Below are 24196 nucleotides of genomic sequence, written 5' to 3'. Positions count from 1 at the left end.
TTCTTTATCATATCATATCATTTATACGATTATTCGAAGTTTCTACCGAAATTTTATATAGGTATAGTTTTTTTCAATAATTATTATATTTGATTAGCTTATCTAATATATAATACATATAATTACTTATTTATAGATTAGATATAAAGATATAGATTAGATAAGCATTACTGCTAATCTCTACTAGTACTTAGATACAATGTTTGATGACTTACGTTTCTTCGTTACTTTGACTACGTAAATTCGTTTGAGAAATGGAAGCATGAGGATTATGAACTTAGTATTATACAGTATACTAACTCATTATTATACTAACTTAGTACTACCTAACTTTATATCTGACTGCCCAAAAATGTATTATGCTTTATCGTTATACGATGATTTTCATATAACTCTAACCCAAAAGTGTTGGAAAGATTGCTATCACTACCAAAAGATTTATGACGGCAATTTTTCACAATCTTATTTTAGGATTTTCTTCAGTTACTTTAAAAATAAGTTTTGTTTTGTATCTTACTGCGACTGGTGACAAATGGGAATTATCGAGACGTAATGCAACGATGAAAATCTGAATCCACTCGGAAGTCGCAGGAAAAAGCTATAAAAATAAAAACAACAAAAAAGTATTAATTATTATATTTTTAATTATATTTACAAAAAAGTTATATAATGTAGACGTCGGTGACCACGACTCATGCAACTAAGTCGAAATATCGACAAATTAAAATTATCAAATTAATCGTGGTATCCGTTTCTTAATTTTAATACTTATGTGTTTCAACCACAAAATAAGGTTAATCATTAACAAAAAGTTTATTTAAAACATTATCTTACAAGTTTAGTTATTTTCATATCTTTAGGACCAGGGGTTTAAGCTGTGCGTTGATATAATATAATTCAGTCAGACAGGGCTTTGAATTTTGTATTTAGAGAGAGCATAATAATAAAACAAAAAGTTTTCTTTATTACTTATAAATTATTATTTCATATTTATTTTATGAACTTACAACTTATTATAGTAATACAAAACTTGTACCTACTTCAGATGCTAATATAGGAAGACATTTCTATCAAATAGGTAACATTAAAGTTAAATTTTAAATGTATAATACAAACATAATTAAAATACATAAAAACACAAAATAGTTTTGGGTTTCGCTTCGAAAATTCAACATTTTCTTAAGATGCACTGTTTTCCTAAAATCATACAATTTTAATGACGAAGCACATAATATTATTGGGATAAAAATAGAGCTTTTTCTGCATTACCTATCATACATTTTTATTTTAGAACTAATTTCTTCGAACACAAAAAAACTGTAAGCATCCATGACACTTTTCCTTTATACACTTTATCCATCCAAACCAAACATGAAAGATGTTTTCACATTAATGCCTTTAGTCTTCTTACATCTAATTACTTACAGCTATAATCGTTGTGAACGTTATAAAACTAGAGTACTGCCGTGGTAGGATGAAACATCAATATTTTAGCCATGGTGGCCGTAAGATGATACGAGAAGAGTAGGCGCCGGCGCATAATGTGCTACTGGTGCAACCACCTGAAATGATATAGACAATGTTTTATTCCATACAATGATTGCATTTTTTTGTTGTGTGAGAGGCTTGCGCTTGAATACAAACGTGCCTAATATAAAACAATGATGAGATCTAAGTTGGAGCGCGCTTGTCTAGAAGAAGCTTATTCAGACTTGCCTTGAAGGTAAGTATTTAAGTTAAACTTGGCAGGAAATACGGACGCCGGAAGGGCATTCCACACCTCAGCGTTACTTAGGTCTATTTTATCACCATCATCAACCCATCGCCGGCCCACTATTGAACACAGGTATTTCTCAGAATGAGGAAGACTTGGCCATAGTCTACCACGCTGGCTAAGTGTGGATTGACAGACTTCATACACCTTTGAAAATATTATGGAGAACTCTCAGGCATGGAGGTTTCCTCGTTTTGTTTTCTTTTACCGTTAAAGCAAGTGATAATTGGTTAGCACGCACATAGGTAACTCTGAAAAATTTGAGGTGTGTGCCTGGAATCGAATCTTGGACCCCCCCGGCTAGGAGGCCGATGACGTATTGACCACTAGGCTATCACTGCTTATGAACTAGATCATAATGTAGCTTATATTATTAAACACGGGTTCATGCCATGATTATATTCGGCAATTTGTCAATATTCACCTGATTTTAAAATAGCATCAAATCCAAATCAAACGATTACAAACCCATCCGCAGAAAGCGTTTACGTTTTCTTAGGAAAGGCGACAAGGTCAGTACCTAGATCGAAGGTTAGAGTTACTCGAGCATCGCTGCATTGAACATTAATAGTTATTCAACGATGCCAATTTTTTTCTTTAGAATATTAGCTAATTTAATAATGACCAATATTCCCCTAAGTTGTATTCTCAAACTAAGCGTAAAGCTTGCGCTAGGAGTAGGTGCGACAATAGTTCAACGGGTGAGGTTCAAACCGGCAACCTTTCTGGATTCAGTCCACTCTTGTAACTGTTGAGCTATTGAGGCTATATTAATAAAATTGTGATTAAAATTTCTTAAAGGGTTGATCAAAATCCTTTTTTTTGCAACCAAACCGGGATTTATTTCTATTGATTTTATCACTAGGCTATAAATGCCAAAATTGTCAGCAAAATGTTATTTTATAGCCTAAGCCCATTCAGTTGCAATGTTGTTATAAAATTTGTTTTACATCGACGTAGGTTTATCGAACCAGACATAAAATCGCTGGGCGGAAAGCAATAAAAATTATACGCAAAAAGACTGTTCTAAATGTCCCCGATCCTTATAGAGATTTTTTTAAATAGTTTGCCAAGTTTACCGGGTTATTAACGGGCTAAATATCTCGTTTCCTTATGCGACAAGCACCGTTAGCTTTGCGCAAGGGACGGCAATGGAGTCGAAACACTTTGTGCAATATTCTATTTAATAAGTTACGAAGTGAAAATCACTTTCCTAATCATATCTCAATAGGAAATTGCAAAAATTTAAACTGACCCGCTTAGTAGATATAGGTCTTTTGAATGCTCTGAGATTGTAACGAGTGGCGTCACATTAGCACTAAACAGATACAGTGGTCGCAAAACAAGTAGTCGCAACAAAGTAGTACACGTGGCGTATGACAGTGCAGTGTACCAAATACAAAACAGATCTCAGTTAGGCTTGTGACTTGTGTCCCTGGTTGTACCTGCGCAGATCACCATGTTGCAACTTCAGATTGGATTACTCCGTGCGATCACCATACATATATTTGCGGGAAGCAGCGAAGAGCGTGAGCAGAGCAAACACCCACGCGCACATATTACATTCGCAGCGCAAACAAAGATTGTTTTATTTTTTTTCTTTCATTGACTAGAGCTTGGATGCAACCAAGCCTGGTGGCATGCAATGATGGATGGATTGATGGAAACTAATTCCGGAGAGACGTTTTATATCGAAATAGTAATTTAAAAAAAAAAAAAGTATTTCTTGTAGAATATCGATAGATAGGAACTCTGCGCCTTTGTTCCAGCGCTTCTTCACTAGTGAGAATTAGACAATTCAAGAAGTTTAGGTCACCTCTTTAATTATGTAATGTATTGGCTTACCGGGTGAACAGCGTGTCCGGTCCTCTGCACTATAGCATTGAACCCAGTGTGGTCATCCGCCGAGTAGTGTACCGTCCGTGTTGTACCATCGGGCTCAACTAGAGAGTAACTACCTAAAAATTAGTAATTTTTTTAGTAAACATTCGAACATTGGGGATAATCGGGAGATTTACGCTGAGTAGAAACTAGGATATAACTTTTTTTTAATCTTTTTACCTATTTGTATTATTATTTTTTCTTATAAGAATAATATTAGCCATTTTAATTATGCCTAATATTCTCCTTTTCCCTTAAAATAAGCTAAAACCTTGTGCTAGGAGTGGGTACGACAATAGTGCCACGGGTGGAGTTTGAACTGCCGATCTTTCGGAATTCAGTCCGCTTCTTAACCGTTGAGCTATTGAGACTCTTGTATTATGTTTAAGGGTATGAAATAAAATGCTCATAGGTTGCCCACTAATATGGTTGTCTTTGACCAGTGCTTTACTAAATGATGAATTTCTTATCATGGCAAATTCTCCGACATAGTAATTTATACTCTTGTCCCAATTTTTTACTTGAATAGACGCTGCAGCTGTACCTAGTTGTAATTATTTTCTCAATTGACTTAGGAAAATATCATCATTAGTTATAATAGTACAAGTTTTAACTTCTACTAACCTTTAACAACATCTCCGTCCCTCTCCTCTTGTTGTGACTTCACGTCACCAGTGTGGGGGTCCTTAACTCCGTAGTTAAATGCGTACTTTGGATATGACTGTACAGACAGAAAAAATTATAACTAAGTATCCTTATTGGAAAACCTAGCTAAGTGCTATCTAATGTTTCAAATCAAATAAAATTGTAGAAAATTATCTGATTAGCCCTGGCCTCAAATGGGTGTATAATATGTAGGTACCTGTACTACAAATTCTCGTTAGATTGAATTTATGTTTTTTAAATATTCCATAGGATGATTTATGTAGATTTATTTGAGCCTATGCAAGTTATCTTTGTACCAAATAGAGATTATAATATGTCCAGCTTTGGGGTGCAAACTTTGTCTAGGTATACCAAACCTCGTCAAAATGGGTTAAATGTGTGGGACGTGAAAAGTAAGAGATAGACAGACGCACTTTCACATTTATAATATCAGTATGAATATAGAAGATTTTTGGCTTAACTAATATTAGGGACAAACCACAGGTTCGGCGTGTACTACTGGTGCATGGACGACGGGCGTGTGTAGTATCGGCGCGGGCGCATACACGCCATATCCCACTGATATAGGCGCTGCCACCGCCACGCTGACACAAGATAGTAGAACTAAAATCTGCAATCAGTGTAAATAAATAAAAATCAAAGTAGTAACACTTTTTTTAAACTTCCCTGGCGGCCATTTTTTTTTTGTTATTTGTTGTTATAGCGGCCATAGAAATACATATTCTGTGAAAATGTCAACTCTCTACCTATTGCGGTTCACGAGATACAGTCTACTACTAAATTTTAATATTAAAAAATCATGTAAGTCTGTCTCTGTCTGCTAGCTTTTCACGGTCCAACAGTTTAACCGATTTCAATGAAATTTGGTGCAGAGTTAAGTCACATCCCGGGGAAGGACATAGGCTAGGTACTTTTTATCCCAGAAAATTAAAGAGTTCCCACGGGATTTTAAAAACCTAAATCCACGCAGATGAAGTCGCGGGCATCATCTAGTATTAAATAAATTATTTTTGTTAATTTTGATTTGATATAAACTTAACTCACCAACATGCTGCCAGTCTTGGCTCAACAAACACTACACATAACAGGTACGGTAATAGTCCTGATTGCCTGACCAAATGTCCTACGCTTATAAGTATAGAACCCCTCCATACATGCGTTGCAACTTGCACCTGTCTATTCATTCCCGCGCTCAACAACTGCGAAGAATGTTTGTTATTTTATATGGGAATTTATGTATTGCACTCGAAATTTCTAAAATACATCAAGCACTTGGAACTATTACAAATATTATGTAAACTTAAAAGCGCGATTTTTAGATGGTACCTACCAAAGATAAACTCCATCGGCAAAGCTCATATTATATTCGTAGTTTAAAAAGTGAATACAAATCTATACGCTTGGGTATGTGACAGGTATGCGCGTAGCGACACAGACTACATAGAAACTGGTGTAGTGTTCACGCAATTTTTTTTTATAAAAATGGCGAGGAATCGAGCAGGCAGGTCAACTGATGTTAAGTGATTACCGCCGCCCATGAACATTTGCAGTACCAGAGGAACCACCAATGCGTTGCCGGCCTTTCAGGAATTTGTTGGTCCGCCCCTTGAATAACCCCATGGGGTTACCCCGTGGGGTTGGGGTTCCCATTACCACCGCCGAAGGGAGTTGATTCCACAATTTGCATGTGCGTGGTAAAAAGGATTTGGCACAGTGGATGGTCGAAGTGCACCAGACACCTAGGTGGAGAGGGTGGTGGCGTACGGTGCAACTTTGTATAAAACGACACCTACGAGCTTGCTTCAAAACATGGGGACAAAGGCTATCTTGTATCCGGATAAAAAAGCCATTTTCGATAGGTAGGTATACCTAGGTATGTACATCATATTTTTAATATATGCAGTTGTATAGTCTCCCTAATAAGATAATATTGAAATGGACAGTATTGCTTCAATTACCTACAGATCAATATCAAAAGAAATATTTAGCTTAGAAAGATATCCAAATTAAATTATATGCCAGATGAAAACGTTTATCGACATATGAGAAGGTAAGTAGGTATTATATAACTGATACATAAACATTCAATGAGCGATAAAACAAATTCCTGCGTGTTGAAATTGGTTCAACATGGGTTCAACGGTGCATTCGAGTGTGGTGCAACCTAAATTTGGAGCTATTTCAACCAATCGAGCAGGTTGAGCATTTTAAGCTTAATAAAATACGTAACTAACACCTAAATGGCTAAAGACCCAGTGTGGTGTGGCGTGCACTAGGCAAAGTTATTTTCAGCAGTGGACGTCCACGGGCGTAATAATCATAATTATTTACCTATTGAATATTAGCACTTCAGCAGGGACACTGCAATCATTATAATCATTACCAATCAATAGAAGTTTACTACTGGGCATAGGTCTCTGGTAGGGACATACACATTACACACGCTACGGTCTTGCACCGCTTAAATCCAGCGGCTCGCTGTGACTCATTTATTTTGATGTCGTCTGTCCACCTAGTGAGCGGTCTTATAACGCTGCGTTTCCGGTATAAGGTCGCCATTCTAGCACCGTGAGACCCCAACGTCTATCGGTTTATCAAACTATGTGCCCATGATCATTACCACTTCGCCTACAATAATTCTTTACAATCCCCAATATAGCAAACATCTGGTAACCTTAGTTATACTCGTAAGCCTCATATTTTGCAAAATGCATTCCCATTCAAAATAAACCCACAATAAATACTAATGCATATTTAGCGGCTGATTTATTGATATAAATCAGCTCAAACAAATGTCTAGACTCAAATCCCATTCGGCTTCTATGAATAAACAATAACGGTATAATCTAAGAGCTATCTATCAGCTATCTACGGGCTGAACCTGCAGGGTGTGTATAAGAAGTGTTATTTTAGCAGTCTTGAGCAAAGTGGGAACTTTGGCTTTTTTTATTATCTTAATTTTTATGGGACTTTTATCCGACACAGAAAATTCATTATTTTTCAGAAATTGTTTAGACGTTTCTATATTGAGTATTTTTTTATTTGAATGTAAGATATAACATTAAAAAACTGAAATCATCAATTTATATTTTATATCTTTACGATGACGTATTGATCGTCACTTTGACTACTTACTTATTAAAATATAACATTCAAAATGAAATTTACAGTTACCAAGTAAGCTCTGCTAAAGAAATAATCCTTTTTTTATTCTACCAATAACTTAAAACTAAAATATGAAATGACATGATCAAAGGAAAATTACTTATCTATATACTTTGTATAAAGGCTACAAAAAGGTATCACAGCCCTGATAAGTTTTAGGATTACAATTTCTTAGTTTAGGCAATTTAGCTTATTTAGGAAAGCACTATTAATTAGCTGGCAATACTTCAATCACTCCAAATAATTACACCAGTATACACGAAGGGCAGTATGTAATATCTAGATTACATAACTAAGCTACTAGAAATTTAGTGCACCCGTCCTATGTTACATAATAATTCGTAACATATATTTCAAAATCATTTTAGAGCAAAATGAAGCTTTGATGTAACGTAAGACAGACAAAATAGGTAATTATAGAGAACGGATAATGGTAACACTAATAATAATTATAACCTGGAAGTATCAATGCCTGAATGATGCAAACTTAAATTATTAACGTCGTATAAAGATGTTCGCATAGAAAGGGACGCAAGATTTGCCGGAAGCACAAGTCGGTGCTAAGATGGCCTATGCTGACCACACAATCTATGCAATTAATTCATAGATTAAAAATGCTTTATTTGCGCCTCTTACAAGTCTTGCCATGGATCTTAGTAATTATTAATCTAAGATTCCAGCACTTCCGGCAGGTCTTGCGCCTTTTAAAAAGAAATAAAAAAATAAGTAGGTACCTACTATTACACCTACTACTCAGTATTTATTTAACGGATCCCTAAAATGTGCATAATATAATGTTTCCCATGTACATAATATGGTAGTCCACATAGAAGTATTGCAAAACATAATCTGTGTTACTATACCAATGAAAAACGACAGGTATTTTCTAATCAAATACATTATATCTATATGAACGGCATTTTATTGGTTTTGTGGAATCCAAGTGCTTTTATAGAGGCAATTGGATTGTTCAAGCTATATAAAGTAATTGGATCTCATGCTCTAGCTTTTTGTTTAAAACATAACATTATGGATATTTTTATCACGAAAACAATAAGGTCCCTTTGGGATAGGATAATTTTTTTTTGTAGTAGATGTTAGAGCGTTTGTGCACTCATCCGTATTCGGTTCGTATCCGTGATTCTTCGACGTGGCCGCCATACAAATACGTACATTTGATTCGTATTTTTAATTATAATTTTATTAAATTTTTACGATCATTGTGCAATCAAGGTAATTATTGTGCGGTGGTCTCGATGAGGTTTTAGATTTAATTTAATTTATTTTAGTTTTAATTTAATGTTGTTTTTTTTTTAGATTTAAGTTTATTAATAGTTTATATAATATATATGTCAATATGAAATAAATTCAACTATCAAGGTAAACGTATTTAAAAACGATGTATAACTACTCGAAATGCCCTTTTCGTTCTATCTATTACATCTACCTACTGATAGTCAATTTGGTATGCAAAATGCAAGACAAGTTTATTAAATAAGCGGTCACTAGGTGAAGAACAGAAGCGAAAAGTTCACAACTTTAGAATATTATTATAACCAATAGAAGATAGCGTTGATAATTTGTAGTTCCTATTTCTACATAGGCTATGTAATATTAACTTGTTAAAAATAAAGTCTGCATTTTAGTTGACTAGCTGATGCCCACGATTTTGAGAAATTCACAACTAAGCCAAAAATAGCGCCATTTGATCGGGTTAATTTTTCGCGTTACGTCGAGGCAATAATGAATTAACTTCTTAAACAGCTGCTCTAATATTAGTAAAGTTATTATCTAAACATCCTAGAATGAAGTATAGTACTGAGAAACGCTTCACAAACACTTTTCATGGAGCATCCAGGTCCAGAGTGCGCCCGTTCGCTCAACATGGAAAGTGGGTTATTTATTTATTTTTAATTTTTATCGTCAATCTGACCATCCGGTGCTCACCTTAGTACCAATATAGACACCGGCTAGATCACACAGTGGACACTTAAGTTGATTAATGCGTGGACTAGTCGATGAACATCGAACCCCCTACCGTCCCACATGGATTTCGGTTGCTACGACAAGGACTCGGGTGAAGTGGAGTGCTACTTCGAAATACGTAAATAAATTTTCAGTAAACGAAACTAAATTCGTTATATTACACATTTTGGATCATTCGCATTGTAATTGATAAGTATTTTTAGTTGGATTCGTGTTGTTTTTGGGTCGCGTAAACATACGTACTCTTCTGACAGTAAGTTAGTCGGGATGTCAGCGCGAACAGTGCATGTTAGCTGAGTTAAACGTATTATGAGCGTTTATTGCTATCTCTTTAATGATTTAAATAAGTTTAGTTCACGATGCAAACGGAATTAAGATCGGTTAGCACTAGACGAGATAACGTGCCCAGTCGTAAGTAACTGTCCAGTGGGTGATCAAAAATCGTTCGTGTTTTAAAAATTAATAGGAGATATTCCATATTTTAGATTGTGATACGGGTATGACTTGCGCTATCACGATACAAATGCGTAAGTATACTGTCAAAGTGCGTTTTTGAATTAGATAGTATAGAACTTGGTATAGAAGGTAATAAAATGAGAGTGCAGCGCTTTCTAAAGTTCAACCTGACACTGAAGCTTTTCTTTTTCAAAATTCAAATGTTTCGATATTTTGTAATATTCGAGATTTTAACATTTATTTATTGAGTTAACGATATGGAATTAAGCTTATAGGCTTTATTTATTTATTTATTAGTATAGAAATACCTATTTGCAAAACGGTTCGTGCCTAAAAATCAATTTTAAGTTATTATGCTTACTAGGAAGTAAGAACCGGCACGTTTTAAAGAGCTTTATTTTATTCCAGCCAATCCTGAAGCTACCGGCTGCGTCGAGAAATTTGCTACATTCTGTTCATTCCTTCTAGTCATTGTCACCTTCCCGTTTTCACTGTTCGAATGTTTTAAGGTACGACTAATACTTACGTAACAATATAAATCGGAAATCTATCTGTTTACTTATTTATTGACGTGAAAACTTATATTTTAGATATTAGGTGCGTTGGGCAAATTTAGGATGGGTAAAAACTTCATGATAGCGTCACCGATATGCTAATATAAATAGTGCTCGGAGTGCCAAAGGATGTAAAAATTAAACTAATGTTACCTTCTTAGTGTTTTTAATTAAAAAATAATGATATTTAAATTTTTGATACTACAATTAATTTAAAAATCCAAAACACCCACAAATGGCATATTTAGTTCGAGCTTTATTAAATCTAACGGTAAACCTTTTAATGAGTTAAGGCAAACGATCTAGTATTTTCATTTGGAAGTTAATATGGTTTTCATCAGTGTAACTAGATGTTAGATTTCAGTAGGTATGATAGTTTTAGACGCTCTACCAATGAGTTAATGAGTTATTCACAAAGAATGCATGATAGTATAAGGAGATTGCACACGTCATGCCAGAGCCATACGACAGGCGCATGTTTGATTGCTGAAAATGCGATTGATTTCAGCAGCATTGAGCTTGCCATACTAATAGGTATAAGCAGGAGACACGACAGCTTTGACATGCATTGACGTCATCAGAACTTCTTTAATGAACTCAATGAGGCATAATCTTTCTATGGAGTGTTGACGTTACACGTATTATAAATTTTCTTGCGCCTCTGGCAGCTCTTGCAGTCTTCAGGCCTCTTGCGATATACGATCACCTTTATAGGTGTTATGTCCTTAAAATACATTTCATAATTCAAGGGGCTATTTTCAAAGTGAATGAATAAAACACGTAATTAACAACCTTATTACGGCAGGATTTATCGGAGAGCTAATAGATTTATACGCAGCGTTCGCAAAATAAACTTTTGCAAACGAAGCGAAAATAACATGTGAAACACCAGCGCGCGTTGTAAATGTTAGACCATATTTATCTATTGACAGGTGTTTTACAGCGAGCGTAGGTACTTATTTATTTTATGCTGAATAATTTTCAGAGGATTCTTAAACCAGCTCTCGCTTGCTTTTAAGGGTGTCTCTAAAAGGAGAGATTTTGCCTAGATATCGTGTAGAGACAAAGCCGAAGAACAAGATATACATATCTACAAAACATGATAAATGGAATTTGCTGTTTCTTTTCAGATAATCATTAATCGAAATATCTTTACTAAGTATTTCATTATCCTAATTATCCATTTCAATATAACCACAGACATTTACGTCATGAGTCCCTAGTTACTCTCTGCGTTAGCAAAACCTGTAGGTATTGCATTAAATTTGATCTATCTCTAAATATATCATGACTTTTTGAAGCAATGATGCAGGCAAATGTTAAGTTTGATAAACTGTCATGTATTTATATCTAAGTCTGCCAGCATAGCGCTTCCAAAACTCCATAGTTACCACTTTCAATCCGATATGGTAAATGACGACGCAGTCTAAGATCACCAAGTCTACAGTACGTGGCAGAAAATAATATACATCGACCTTTAGAAAGCGATAGTGGTTTTGTAGAGCACTGTCTCTGTCGTTGAGATCGTCAATTATCACATAGGTATGAATGAGTGACAGAGACAAGCTCTACAAAACCGAAATCTCATCCTAAAGGTCAATGTACATTATTTTGTGCCGCGTAGGTACTGTAACTTGTTATCAAATTAAAAAAAACAGTTAAGTAGGTATATTTTTCTAGATATTTCTCGCTTTACAGGTAGTACAAGAGTTCGAACGGGCCGTGATATTTCGTCTCGGGCGATTAAGGAGTGGTGGGGTCAGGGGTCCAGGACTTTTCTTTGTGTTGCCATGTGTCGATACATATAGGAAAGTGGATTTACGAACAGTGTCGTTTGATGTGCCACCTCAAGAGGTTTGTGTCTAGCTTTATATTTATAGAATGTGGCAAAATGGTGTTTTAAAATTAATTTGCACATTGAGAACAAAAATGGCACTATACAAAAATTCTTAGCAATTCTGAGTTAGAACAACATCAGCTGCAATTCCGCATGAAATACACGTCCGATGTAAAATTACTTGTCTTGGTCTAACTTCCGGTAGACGACATTAGTGTCACTTTATAACTACTGTCTGTCTGTCTGTCTGTCTATCTGTCTGTCTGTCTGCTAGACTTTCACGGCCCATCCGTTCAAACGATTTTGACGAAATTTGGTACAGAGATAGCTTGGAACCCGGGGAAGGACATAGGCCACTTTTTATCCCGGAAAATTAAAGAGTTCTCATGGGATTTTTAAAAACCTAAATCCACGCGGACGAAGTCGCGGGCATCATCTAGTATCGTAATAATTTGATTGATACTTTTATTATTATTTACTATGTAGATAATTTATTAAGTCTACCATAATCATCATAATCACCACTACGGTTTTTGGGTCGATCCTCATTTTGCGATCAAAATATCACAAATGAATGGAAACCCTATCCTGCATCCCGCAAATTATAAACTTGCAGCGAACACATGGCTGCAAACAAAGGCGATTCTGAATTGGCATTGGTATTGAAAACAGTTAACCCAAATGCCGGCTATTCAGACGGACCACTGATTGATGTGCGTATAAACCATCAATCAAAGTTTTACGACGTAATAACAATCGCTTCTTGTTAACCAGTTGTTGCACTGTTCTGGATTATGTGTGTCTATTAATAGGTACCGTGATTATAATATTATTACTTAGCTATTGTTAGATGAATAAATTAATAGGCACGGACTACGCTAAACGATGTATGGTAAATAGTACAATTATCTTGAGTGGTTTTTCGGTTGTTTTATGCATATTTTAAATTATGATAGACAACCTGATGGTGTTACTGATAAAGGTCTGATCTTTTGAAGGATCTACTGATTTAATTCTCGCTCAAGAAAATTACTTTCAGAAATACCTATAGTTGTAAATAATATCGGTACATAATATTATAACTTTTTATGATTTGAAAAGAGCAACTGCTGAGCTTCTTGTCGGTTCTTCTAAGTAGCTTCTTCCTGCATTTCGAACTGAGTAGTAGAGTCACAGAAGTAGTAAAAAGACACCTACAATCTACATATTCAAGTACATGAAATAATAAATTTTGATTTGATTTGATTTCATAAATTCTGCTGACCATCGATGGAAGAAACAACCGCATCTATATTCGTAATACCTGTTTTATACTATAAACGAGCAAGCTATAATTTCACATTTTTGCACCCGTACAACATCATAATTTGTGTATGATCAATGTTTATTTAAACGTGTCGAGATCTGTTAAAAGATATGACGCAGGCGACCTCATTTGTTAGCCAGATTTATACATAGGCAGTAAATCGACTTGGGAATCTCAATTTTCATTGTTAAAGACCAGCGTATCCGTGATTCAGATATCTATTTCTTAATTTTATTTCTAGCAAAAAACGTGACGTGTTTTAAGACGACATTTGCATTTTCACCGGAAAAATGGGCACGTTATGATCACACATTGACCATAATGTCCAATCAACTAAAAGATTAAAAATGATGTCTATTATTAAAAGGGAAAATACCGCAAAAGGATATGGCATAAAAGTGTTATTAAGTACTACGTGGAATAAAGTAGTTCTTAAGCTTACGCCAATGGTTTTGAGAATAGCACATTCTTTATATACTTAGAATAGCAGTTTTGAAAGTCTCCTATTGGTTGCGAAGCTTCGTAAGGAGACTAGGTATGCCAAAAAATATACTTTAAGCATCTTTAAGATACTTAATATCTCCAGTACCATGGAAGGTGGCTTATGCCAAAAATATGACACCCCTTTATAAAAATCCAAGTTGAATTGCAAAAATTGGGGGCTTTATAATAATTAAATTAATGTAAGTACGTAAGTTACTAATTATTTTGTAAATCATATTTCTTTTTAGGTGCTCACAAGAGATTCCGTTACTGTAGCAGTAGATGCTGTGGTCTACTACAGGATAAAAGAGCCTTTGAACGCTGTTATTAGGGTTGCTGATTACAGGTAAGAACGAAAAGTACTTATACCTAATTACTTACAGGGCCTTTTCAGTGCGATGTATGAGTTGTAATTTAAAGAACAAAATATCTGATTTTACTCATTTTACTGTATCAAATATAGTCCGTACAAAACGACTCCTCACGTGCCATTTTAACTCTTGGCTCAACTATTATGTCAAAAGAACGATTCACCTTTATAATAAAGACTAAAATCGTACTTTTGCCTTAAGCCCTTGGCTTCAGATGATTCAGAGCTTGAAATGATTCACTTTAAGAACTACCCTCACTTATGTTTTTTTTCTACAGTGCCTCTACCCGGCTTCTCGCAGCCACAACTCTACGCAACGTGCTCGGAATGAGAGACTTGGCTCAACTACTGTCCGACCGTGAAGCCATCAGTCATATGATGCAAACTAATCTAGACGTAGCTACGGACCCTTGGGGAGTTGAGGTGGAGAGGGTTGAGATGTAAGAGGTCACATTATTTGTATAATGTGTAAACCATTATAGATCTCTACCTACTACCTATTATAATTTTTTTTTAACACACGTGGCTCTAAAGCGACAAACTTTCGCAATTCATAAAATATTATTCAGATTTACAATATAGGTACCTAGTACCTACCTAGTGTTAAAGTCATATATTTTAATGAAAATCGGTCCAGCTAACTGGAGTCGGTATATAACGATCAAAAACCGAAGAATGCATTATCACAATATCACGCAAATGAAGTGAGGAGAAAGATAAAGCTAAACCGTCCAATTTTTATTTTAAAGAAACGGTTTTCCGAATGGCAATTTTAACTCCTTTACTTACTCGCTACTCGATAATTATAATGAAGAAGTCATAAGGAAAAATACGTATATACAACCCGTCGGCAATATCTACGAACCTGGCTTAATAAAGTTATGCAACGTGCTTGCATTGGCAAAGGTACTGGCACTGATACTGGTAGCGGTACTGGTAGCCGTAGCGTTTATTATATACTCTTTGCGGGAAAGGACGAAGGGAAGCGCATTCCAGCGAGGTGCTCAGATATTTTCGACAGGTTGTACTTATCTGTTTTTGTTAAGGTTTCAGAACTAATCACTTATTTTTCAGATCTTATAATTTTTTTCCAGCAAAGATGTCAGATTACCCGTGCAGTTGCAAAGAGCGATGGCGGCTGAAGCCGAGGCGGACCGCGAGGCACGCGCTAAGATCATTGCCGCTGAAGGCGAAATAAAGGCCTCAAAGGCTCTAAGAGAAGCTTCACTTGTCATGATTGACAACCCTACAGCTCTGCAGGTAAGGTCTTTAGGTAAACCTATTCTTAGTAACTAACTACCTACTCTTTAGGTGATTTTACTCGTCTTAGAACTGAAAATCGTATTAGAAACTAAACTAGGGCCTTGTAATAAGAATTCCTACATCCATGATTATTGTTTGTTGATTCCTCACCTTCACCTTTCAGTCACCTTTTCTTTTTATATTTAGATGAAATGAAATAGTTTATTTGTATGAATATGGGAAGACAAGGTGTTTACAATACAGAGTTAAGCCAACATATCCAGTCAGGAAACGCTGACATACAAATTAAAAACCATTTTGATTTTACGCAGAAATATTGCCTTATTTTTACAGTTACGCTACCTGCAATCACTGAACACAATATCAGCAGAAAAGAACTCCACAATAATCTTTCCGTTCCCGATGGACTTCCTGAAAACTTTCCTGAGTGGAGGAGGAGGAGCGGGCCCCTGCATACCACCGCCACCGCTTCCTGTCTAAATAAATTATTTAAATTCTTAAAAAGTGTTTCATTTTTATATAATTTTCAATACCTAGGTACTCAAGTAATTTTCTCCTAGCCGAATATCGTCACCGCGGTGAATCTACGTTGATCATAGATTTAAAGACGCTCATCGAAAACTTTTTGATCTAAAAGATCTAAAAGATAAAAGAGTTTTTTTTTTGCTAAGGAAGAGGAAAACAGTTTCAACATGGTTGTCAAACTTGGTCATGGATACTAAGCTCCAAATAAATGCTCTATTGTCTTGTCTGAAAGAAAAGTCATAGGATACGCCCACTGAAATGCACACAATATTAGGTAGGTATACAAGTATGCTGGAAGAGGTGTGCCATACAAAATAACAGTAATTTTTTTATACCTAAAAAATTGACGCTTAAAATTGACAAATAGTCTTCATGTTGGTACTATGTTGACATAAATATATCGTGACTAACATTTAGTATCGAATACGCTCACATGACGCTCACTGTTGCTATCAGCGCCAAAATGGCGAAAATCAAAAAGCTTCAAAAACGAGTCAGCAATCGCAGGTCCAGTGTACCTATATACCAGCTATATACCTACTTTTTTAGTAGGTAGAGGTCAGTGGATGCGCCTGTTGCCTTATGTTGTAGTGCCAAATCTGTCTTTTACTTTAAGTAGTTGTCTTTAAAAAATCTTTTACTATTCTTAGAAATTAACTTTACTAATGATTTACTTGTGCTTGTGATATTTTCCGCCGCGCTGTTTAAAACAGGAATATTTTTATGATTTACAAAAGGAGTTACATTAAAATGGAACAAAGAACTACAGATTTGAATAGTATGTGCAACTTAAAATCTAATTTCTTATTTCTCTTTAATTATTTTTATACATCGATGTTTTTATCACAGTTGATGTAATTCTGTTTTCTTTTGAATCCAATAGATATGTACCGAGAGACCCTAAAAGAAAAACTGTTCAGATTTCTCGCAATTCTCTTGATAATCTTATTTCCGATGACTTTGTTGATTTGTTTTAAGGTTAGTTATTAACTAATAAATTAATTTTATACTCGATAGACACTCAAAGATTAATTATTACAAAGCAACTACTTAATTTAGCTCTGCCATAGGTATTCAGGTTAGGTGATAAGTGCATAATTGAAATACCTGACTATAGAAACTTGTCCAGCAAATACGAGTCAGCAGAATGGAGCGCAATACGCATTGTGCGCGAGAGGCATCAGCGCACATTCTTTAGAGTTCCTGAAGTCTCTTAATAATATGCGCTGAGAATAGAAATAGAGGGTGTCTTAGTGGGTAGAAACCCCACATAAAAGGGTACCTACTATAATAATGGGTAGGTATAATATACGAGTATTATAATGAAAATATAAAAAACCTAATAGTCAAGAACCGCATTGCCAACTAGCGAAATCTTTCGTCGGTGCAGCACTGCAATAATCAGATTGATTCATGTAAACTTTTTGTGCACTTTATTGCCTTAATTTAGAGATGCATTGTCTGGTAGGTTGTGAAACACTACAAAAGAGCAGTAATTTTACGTTTTGGACGAGTGAGAAGTGATTCCCCCGCCGGACCTGGTATCATTTGGGTAGTGCCTTGTACGGACAATGTTACATTTATCGATCTCAGGACTCAATCCTTCAATTTACTGCCACAGGAGGTATTTACCTACTTACTTTAAATTCTATAAATAGTTGTGTATTTTTTATTACTAAGTACATTTTATCGATCTCAGGACCTAATCCTTCAATTTTACTGCCACAGAATGTATTTATATTGTACCTACTTACTTTAAATTCTATAAAAAGTTGTGTATTTTGTATTACTAGATTTTATAGATCACAGGACTCAATCCTTTAATTTACTGCCACACCACAGGATGTATTTGTAGTTGTGCATTTTCTTATTACTAAGTACATTTTATCGATCTCAGGACCTAATCCTTCAATTTTACTGCCACAGAATGTATTTATATTGTACCTACTGACTTTAAATTCTATAAAAAGTTGTGTATTTTGTATTACTAGATTTTATAGATCACAGGACTCAATCCTTTAATTTACTGCCACACCACAGGATGTATTTGTAGTTGTGCAATTTCTTATTACTACGAGCATAACCCGCGATTTTATTCGCGTGGATTTAGGTTTTTATTTAACAATCCCGTGGTAATTCTTTGATCTTCCGGAATAGAAAATACTTGCTTCTTATTACTTCATCCATGGTGCTCTAATTTGCTTACTATTGCTATTTGATAAATATTCATCGTGGTGAGTTTGGGTTCATCAGATTATAGAAATTTTCTACAAGTTTTTAGTATATTATTGCCTATCACTCACCTAAGAAAAATGCGTTAGTCTAGACCAGACATGTTAAATGTGAAAGTCTCCAACGTAGATGGAAGATATTGTACGGAAGCAGGTGGTGTAGGCTCGACCGTGAACATTTTCTTCCGGAAGGTTACCATGTCTTGAAATTATTATAATGTTTATAGTGGTCCGTAGTGTTAATTTCGTTTGCGCGATTCAGGCCCTAGTGAGTGATTACTGATTAGATACCAGTGCAGTGACGCGATCTAATGTCAGTATGTGGAGAGCACTACAATGTAAAGAGTTTACTGCAATAATAATTCAGTAGACTCACTGTCTCAAGGCTGATGCTGAACAGGAGCGGCCCCAGCTAACTGTAAAGGAAAAGGGCTGAAACAAATATAGTCCGTGCAGCCAAACTACCTGTAAGGACATGCCCGGGCAAGGAGACCTCGAAGCCGGCTACCCCAATAGATTTCACCCTATCAAGAAGACACCACAACAACAAACAAAAGAAGTTACTTAATGTTATTATATTTAGGGCGAAGATCTTTAAGGTGCCATTGAAATTATTACCTTTTCAGGTCCTCACGAAAGACTCAGTTACTGTTACTGTCGATGCTGTGATTTACTGTCATGTTCAGAAACCTTTACACTGTTTGCTTCATGTCCAATCATATAAGTATAATTATATTTTTAATACATTATTTATAATAACTTATTTTGCCTGGTAGATTACATTATGGTAATGTATAAATTGTCTTATTTTTCGTAATAGTTTTTTCGGTACATACCTACTTATTTTTGTCACTGTTACAGATACGCGACAGAGTTATTGGCTATAGCTATTTTAAGAAATATTTTGGGTCAGTACACACTGTCTGATTTGTTGACAAACCGTGAATCAATTGCTGTTGCGATTCGCAATGAAATTGATAAAGGAACCGCCGAGTGGGGCGTTGAAGTGGAACGCGTGGAAATGTAATAATCGTTCATAGAAATTTTAGTTGACCTTGATAATTTCAGTATAACGTTGTCGTTTTCACAATTATTTACTACTTAGATGTAGATTCCTAAGACTTTGTTTGCGTGGTTTTATGTTTTTAAGAATCCCGTGGGAACCCTTTGATTTTTTTGGAATAAAAAGTGGCCTATGTTCGTCTCCAAGATGAAAATGGTATCTCTGTAACATAATTAGTCAAAATTCACGCGGATGAATTACTTACGGGCATCAAGCTAGTCTGAGCGTAATAAAAAAAAATGTATTATTTTTCTTATTTAAACACAGAAAGGATGTAATATTGCCTTACGATTTACAAAAGGCAATGGCAGCGGAAGCTGAAGGAACTCGAATTGCTAAAGCGAAGATCATAGAAGCCCAGGGAGAAATAAAGGCTGCTGAAAATTTAAGAGATGCCTCAAGAATCATGGTCGAAAAGCCGCAAACAATACTTGTAATAATACATTTTCTTTTATAACCGATTTATAAAAGGTACCTAGAATCTATAAAGCACCCAGCAGGCATTTATTTAGCATGCATGCATCCTCTTGCATGGTCATATTGATAGGTAACCTTTTGTTCAAACTGGATATAGGAAATAAAGCCCTCTGAAAAATTCTTCGGAAATTTGTAGAGTCACCACTCACCCCACAGACATAACTCCCAATTGAGGTGCACGATTCAAAACCCGACACAAAGATTTGAGAAAAATATCGGGAGACCTTTTCCTCGAGATTTTATTTTCAAGCACTTTTTGCGGAGCTTTCCTGGGGGGGCTTTGTTGCCGCCCACTAGTTAAACTACGAAAATTATATTAATGATTAAAATTTGTAAAGATTATATTTTGCTGTTGAGACATTTTGTTCTACCTTATATTTATTATGACGTATAATGTTGCCTACAATAATTCTCTATTGGTATTATTATGTTATTATTATTTCAGCTCAGATATTTGCAAACCTTAAATTTTATTGCATCGGAAAATCGAACTTCAATATTATTCCCATTTCCAATATCAATTCCTGACCAGCACTGATTTCCAACTCTCTTAAATAACTGCATGGAAAAGGGAAAAGTAAGAACTTTTTTGACAAAATTCGAAAATCTAGAAATTAAAGAAAATATCAGAGAGTATGAGAGAAGCAACTGACATACCTAATATTTTTATTTTAAAAAATAACTAGCGGAAACTAAATCAATTTTTGTATTTTCTTGGCATATAAATAAACATGCAACAAAAACCCCAGCGTAGTCTTGATAAAAAACTACCACCTGCTAAAAGTGCTGAAACACCAGATTTGGAGAAGGGCCTTGCACCTGTCATATTACAAAATCGAACTTCTTCAACTGTAGTTCTAAGAATGCAAAGTAATAAAGGTACAGATTTAATTTTAATAATTACTAAACAAATATGTTTTACCAGATGATGCCCGCGATTTCGTCCGCGTGCATTTAGGTGTTCGTAAAAACCTCAAGAGAAGTAGCCTATATCCGTATAAGAGTAAAAAAGTCCATCTCTGTAACAATTAGATGACGTCTGCCCGCCACGACTTCGTCCACGCAGGAATAAATAGGTTTTAAAAATCCCGTGGGAACTCTTTGATTTTCCGGACCAAAAGTAATCGTCAGTCACAAGATGCAAGCTATCTCTGTATCGTTCAAAATTGGACACATTTCAAAAGCTAGCAGACAGACACTCGTACGCATTTATAATATTAAGTAGTATGAAAATATGGATTACGCCAAACAAATTTATTACCTGCTGTGCTTCTACATACCTAGCAGTAATTTTACTCAAATAAATTATTGTGTTTACAGAAGACAAATTCATTGAAAAACTTGCGGTGGTGTTGTCAATTATTATTTGTATTATAACATTGCCTTTTTCGCTACTGTGCGTATTTGTGGTTGGTGCTTATTAGTTTATTTATTTTATCTACACTCATATCTTAAAATGTCAAATTTTATTGTCGCTCGTGTTTTAAGAATTTACCTATTATGCAACAGTTTCATTAACTATCTACTATCATTCTAAAATACTGCATGTTTCTTCTTCGTATGCTGCGATTTCTGGAATATTTTCAGGTTGTTCGGCATTTCGAAAGAGCCGTAATTTTACGCAATGGGCATGTGTATAAGAATCAACCATTTGGTCCTGGACTTATATTTTATTTACCTTGCGTAGATTCTGTTAAACTCCTCGATCAAAGGACCTTTTGTTATGCTGTCCCGCCACAGGAAGTAAATAATTATCATGTATTGTATCATGTGGAAATAATTTTGCTGTCTTTAATGTGTTAAATTTAATGATATTTTTTATTCGAAGGTACTCACTAAAGATTCCTTGACAGTTTCCGTGGATGCTGTTGTGTTTTATAAAATATTCGAACCAATACTTGCTGTCATAAGTGTCACTGAATATAAGTAAGCTAGTTAATTCTGTTAAAGTGGTAGGTAACATAAAGATACTAAGAGGTGTTTATTTGTAGTGTGCTCCAAACAAACCTGAGTAGTTTGGCTCCCATTTTTTTTTTTTTTTTACTACAGTTTATTTGAAAATCCAAAAATAAACCACTGTTATTTCAGTTTTAAATAATTTTCATTTCTGTCGGCAGTCTTCACTGACGGCCGATTTTTTTATTATATTTTTGTGTCCAAACCGCTTTGATTCTACTTAATCAGATTATCAACACACTACTTGGCAGCGACAACACTGCGTAACGCACTTGGGACAAGACAGTTAACAGAAGTTCTAGCAAACCGCCCTGCAGTCAGCCTACAAGTTTTTGATTTCATGAAAAACATCACAAGAGACTGGGGAATTGAAATCGTTAAAGTGGAAATGTACGTAATATTATCGATTAAATTTTATGATCTCACCTCCACATCGATTATAAACGCAGTCTAAAATAGGACGAGCTAAACCGCATGGCCCACTCTAACCATAACTACAACCAAGTAAATACTTGGTAAAATCTCATACCCTTTCCTATCCTTTTCTATTATTTACTAAATCATCATCATCATCATCATCATCAACCGATAGACGTCCACAGCTGGGCATAGGTCTCTTGTTGGGACTTCCACACACCACGGTCTCGCGCCGCCTGAATCCAGCGGCTCCCTGCGACTCGTCTGATGTCGTCCGTCCACCTAGTCCTTACATTTAAGTATAGCACCTGTCGCGTACTATACTTAAATGTAAGGCTTACAGAAATAAACCATAATTAGTACTAAATTACCACAAAGGGTTACCTACTCTTAATCATAGAAAAACATAAGATTTCTTCGGGATTTTTAACAAACTTGTACCCACGCATTCGTGGGCAATTAATGGCTCGTAACTAATAAGTATTATAAATATTACAGAAAAGATATTAGACTCCCGTTGCAATTACAAAAAGCAATGGCAGCTGAAGCCGAATCAACGAGATTGGCAAACGCGAAAATAATCGTTGCAAAAGCAGAGATTGAGTCAACGAAAAACCTTCAGCTGGCCACCGATATTTTAATGGATAATCCAATGTGCATGCAGGTTTGACTTTTCAGAAATCACCTCGCTTTCTGTTTCCTAAATAGGAAGATCAAATTAGCCATTACAAGTTCTTATCAGTAATCATTTAATTCCTTCCGCTCATACTACAACTGAATTTAACTAGCAATAATTAATTTAAATACCGAACTAACTCTAAGAGAAACTTCATAAAGAGCCAATTACATTGTAGCTACTAGAGAATTTCTGAGTAGAGTATGAATGAATTCCAATAAACCTCTTGCAATTTTGTTGCACTTCCGGGCACAACTTCTCAATACGTAGTAAAATAATTAATTATTGTAATTTCTACCAAAATAAATGATCGTTTGATCGTTCAAATAAATTATATAACTGCCTACTTAATAGATATTTTAAAATTATTTAGTATGACTTCCCAAATAAATCCTATAATATTACCATAATACTTATAACGTTTTTTGGTTCAGCTGTAAGAGCTGTTAGTCGGTATTACCTACTTATTTAATTCTATCTTTTTTATTATGAGTGTGTCAACTTTTACAAAAAGAAAACTATTGTTTCTTTCAGCTTAGATATTTACAATCTTTGCAAATGATCTCTGGTGATAAGACACATACTATTGTGTTTCCTTTCTCTTCGGATCTTATGAAGAACATTTTTGGTAAGTGACTGGATGTCTAAACTCGTACCTGTTAAATTCTCTATGTAGCTACTCAAATTGTATAATATTATTATGATAATTTCTGTTAAAATCAAAGATATCTAATAATTTTTTTTAATTAACTGAACAACTAATAGAAATATTTTGAAATTACTTAGTACCTACCTATCACTTCCTAAATAAATCCTAATATACATATTATATTTGCTACGTAAAGCAGTTTCTTGATCTAGTCGTAAGAAATGATTACATATTATGAGTGTAACTACTTTTACAAAAAGAAAACTATTATTTCTTTCAGCTTAGATATTTACAATCTTTACAAACGATCGCTGGTGATAAGACACATACTATTGTATTCCCTTTCTCTCCGGATTTCATGAAGAACATTTTTTGTAACTGATTGGGTTTTCAAACGTGTATTCATATTTTTATACCTACTCGATGTAGGTACACCTACTCAAATGGATTTTTTAAATAAA

The 24196-nt window shown here is 35.0% G+C and overlaps 4 protein-coding genes across 11 annotated transcripts in view; 3 read left to right on the top strand and 1 right to left on the bottom strand.

Moving 5' to 3' along the window:
• LOC117982304 (band 7 protein AGAP004871-like) overlaps positions 1-16239 on the top strand; it is a 42018-nt gene extending 25779 nt beyond the window's left edge. Inside the window, exons 1-8 of one of the 8 annotated variants that reach the window (XM_034968656.2) lie at positions 9388-9590; positions 9958-9999; positions 10337-10437; positions 12181-12336; positions 14357-14454; positions 14757-14918; positions 15573-15738; positions 16075-16239. In XM_034968656.2, the coding sequence (XP_034824547.1) occupies positions 9533-9590; positions 9958-9999; positions 10337-10437; positions 12181-12336; positions 14357-14454; positions 14757-14918; positions 15573-15738; positions 16075-16221 (930 nt within the window). In that variant the 5' untranslated portion in view covers positions 9388-9532 and the 3' untranslated portion in view covers positions 16222-16239. The other 7 variants (XM_034968651.2, XM_034968654.2, XM_034968652.2 and 4 more) reach the window with 7 other exon arrangements.
• Positions 688-19441, bottom strand: LOC117982327 (cuticle protein 8-like). Its single transcript, XM_034968682.2, has 6 exons — positions 19334-19441; positions 5366-5520; positions 4800-4931; positions 4280-4376; positions 3620-3732; positions 688-1562 (listed from the first exon to the last, which is right to left on the bottom strand). The coding sequence occupies exons 2-6, from the start codon at positions 5369-5371 to the stop codon at positions 1491-1493; spliced, it is 420 nt and encodes a 139-aa protein (XP_034824573.1). The 5' UTR covers positions 5372-5520; positions 19334-19441; the 3' UTR covers positions 688-1490.
• Positions 16993-20758, top strand: LOC117982308 (stomatin-2-like). Its single transcript, XM_034968661.2, has 7 exons — positions 16993-17044; positions 17150-17244; positions 17735-17890; positions 19124-19221; positions 19359-19520; positions 19828-19993; positions 20483-20758. Exons 1-7 carry the CDS (start codon positions 17017-17019, stop codon positions 20573-20575), a joined length of 798 nt encoding a protein of 265 aa, XP_034824552.2. The 5' UTR covers positions 16993-17016; the 3' UTR covers positions 20576-20758.
• Positions 20754-24139, top strand: LOC117982311 (band 7 protein AGAP004871-like). Its single transcript, XM_034968665.2, has 8 exons — positions 20754-20916; positions 21358-21446; positions 21625-21780; positions 21866-21963; positions 22222-22383; positions 22909-23074; positions 23621-23714; positions 24016-24139. Exons 1-8 carry the CDS (start codon positions 20769-20771, stop codon positions 24018-24020), a joined length of 918 nt encoding a protein of 305 aa, XP_034824556.2. The 5' UTR covers positions 20754-20768; the 3' UTR covers positions 24021-24139.
• Positions 24140-24196: the final 57 nt, after the last annotated feature.

Source organism: Maniola hyperantus, chromosome 5 (assembly GCF_902806685.2).
Source record: "Maniola hyperantus chromosome 5, iAphHyp1.2, whole genome shotgun sequence".
In the NCBI taxonomy this organism is placed as follows: Eukaryota; Metazoa; Arthropoda; class Insecta; order Lepidoptera; family Nymphalidae; genus Maniola; species Maniola hyperantus.
This window is presented reverse-complemented; position numbering and strand designations above follow the sequence as displayed.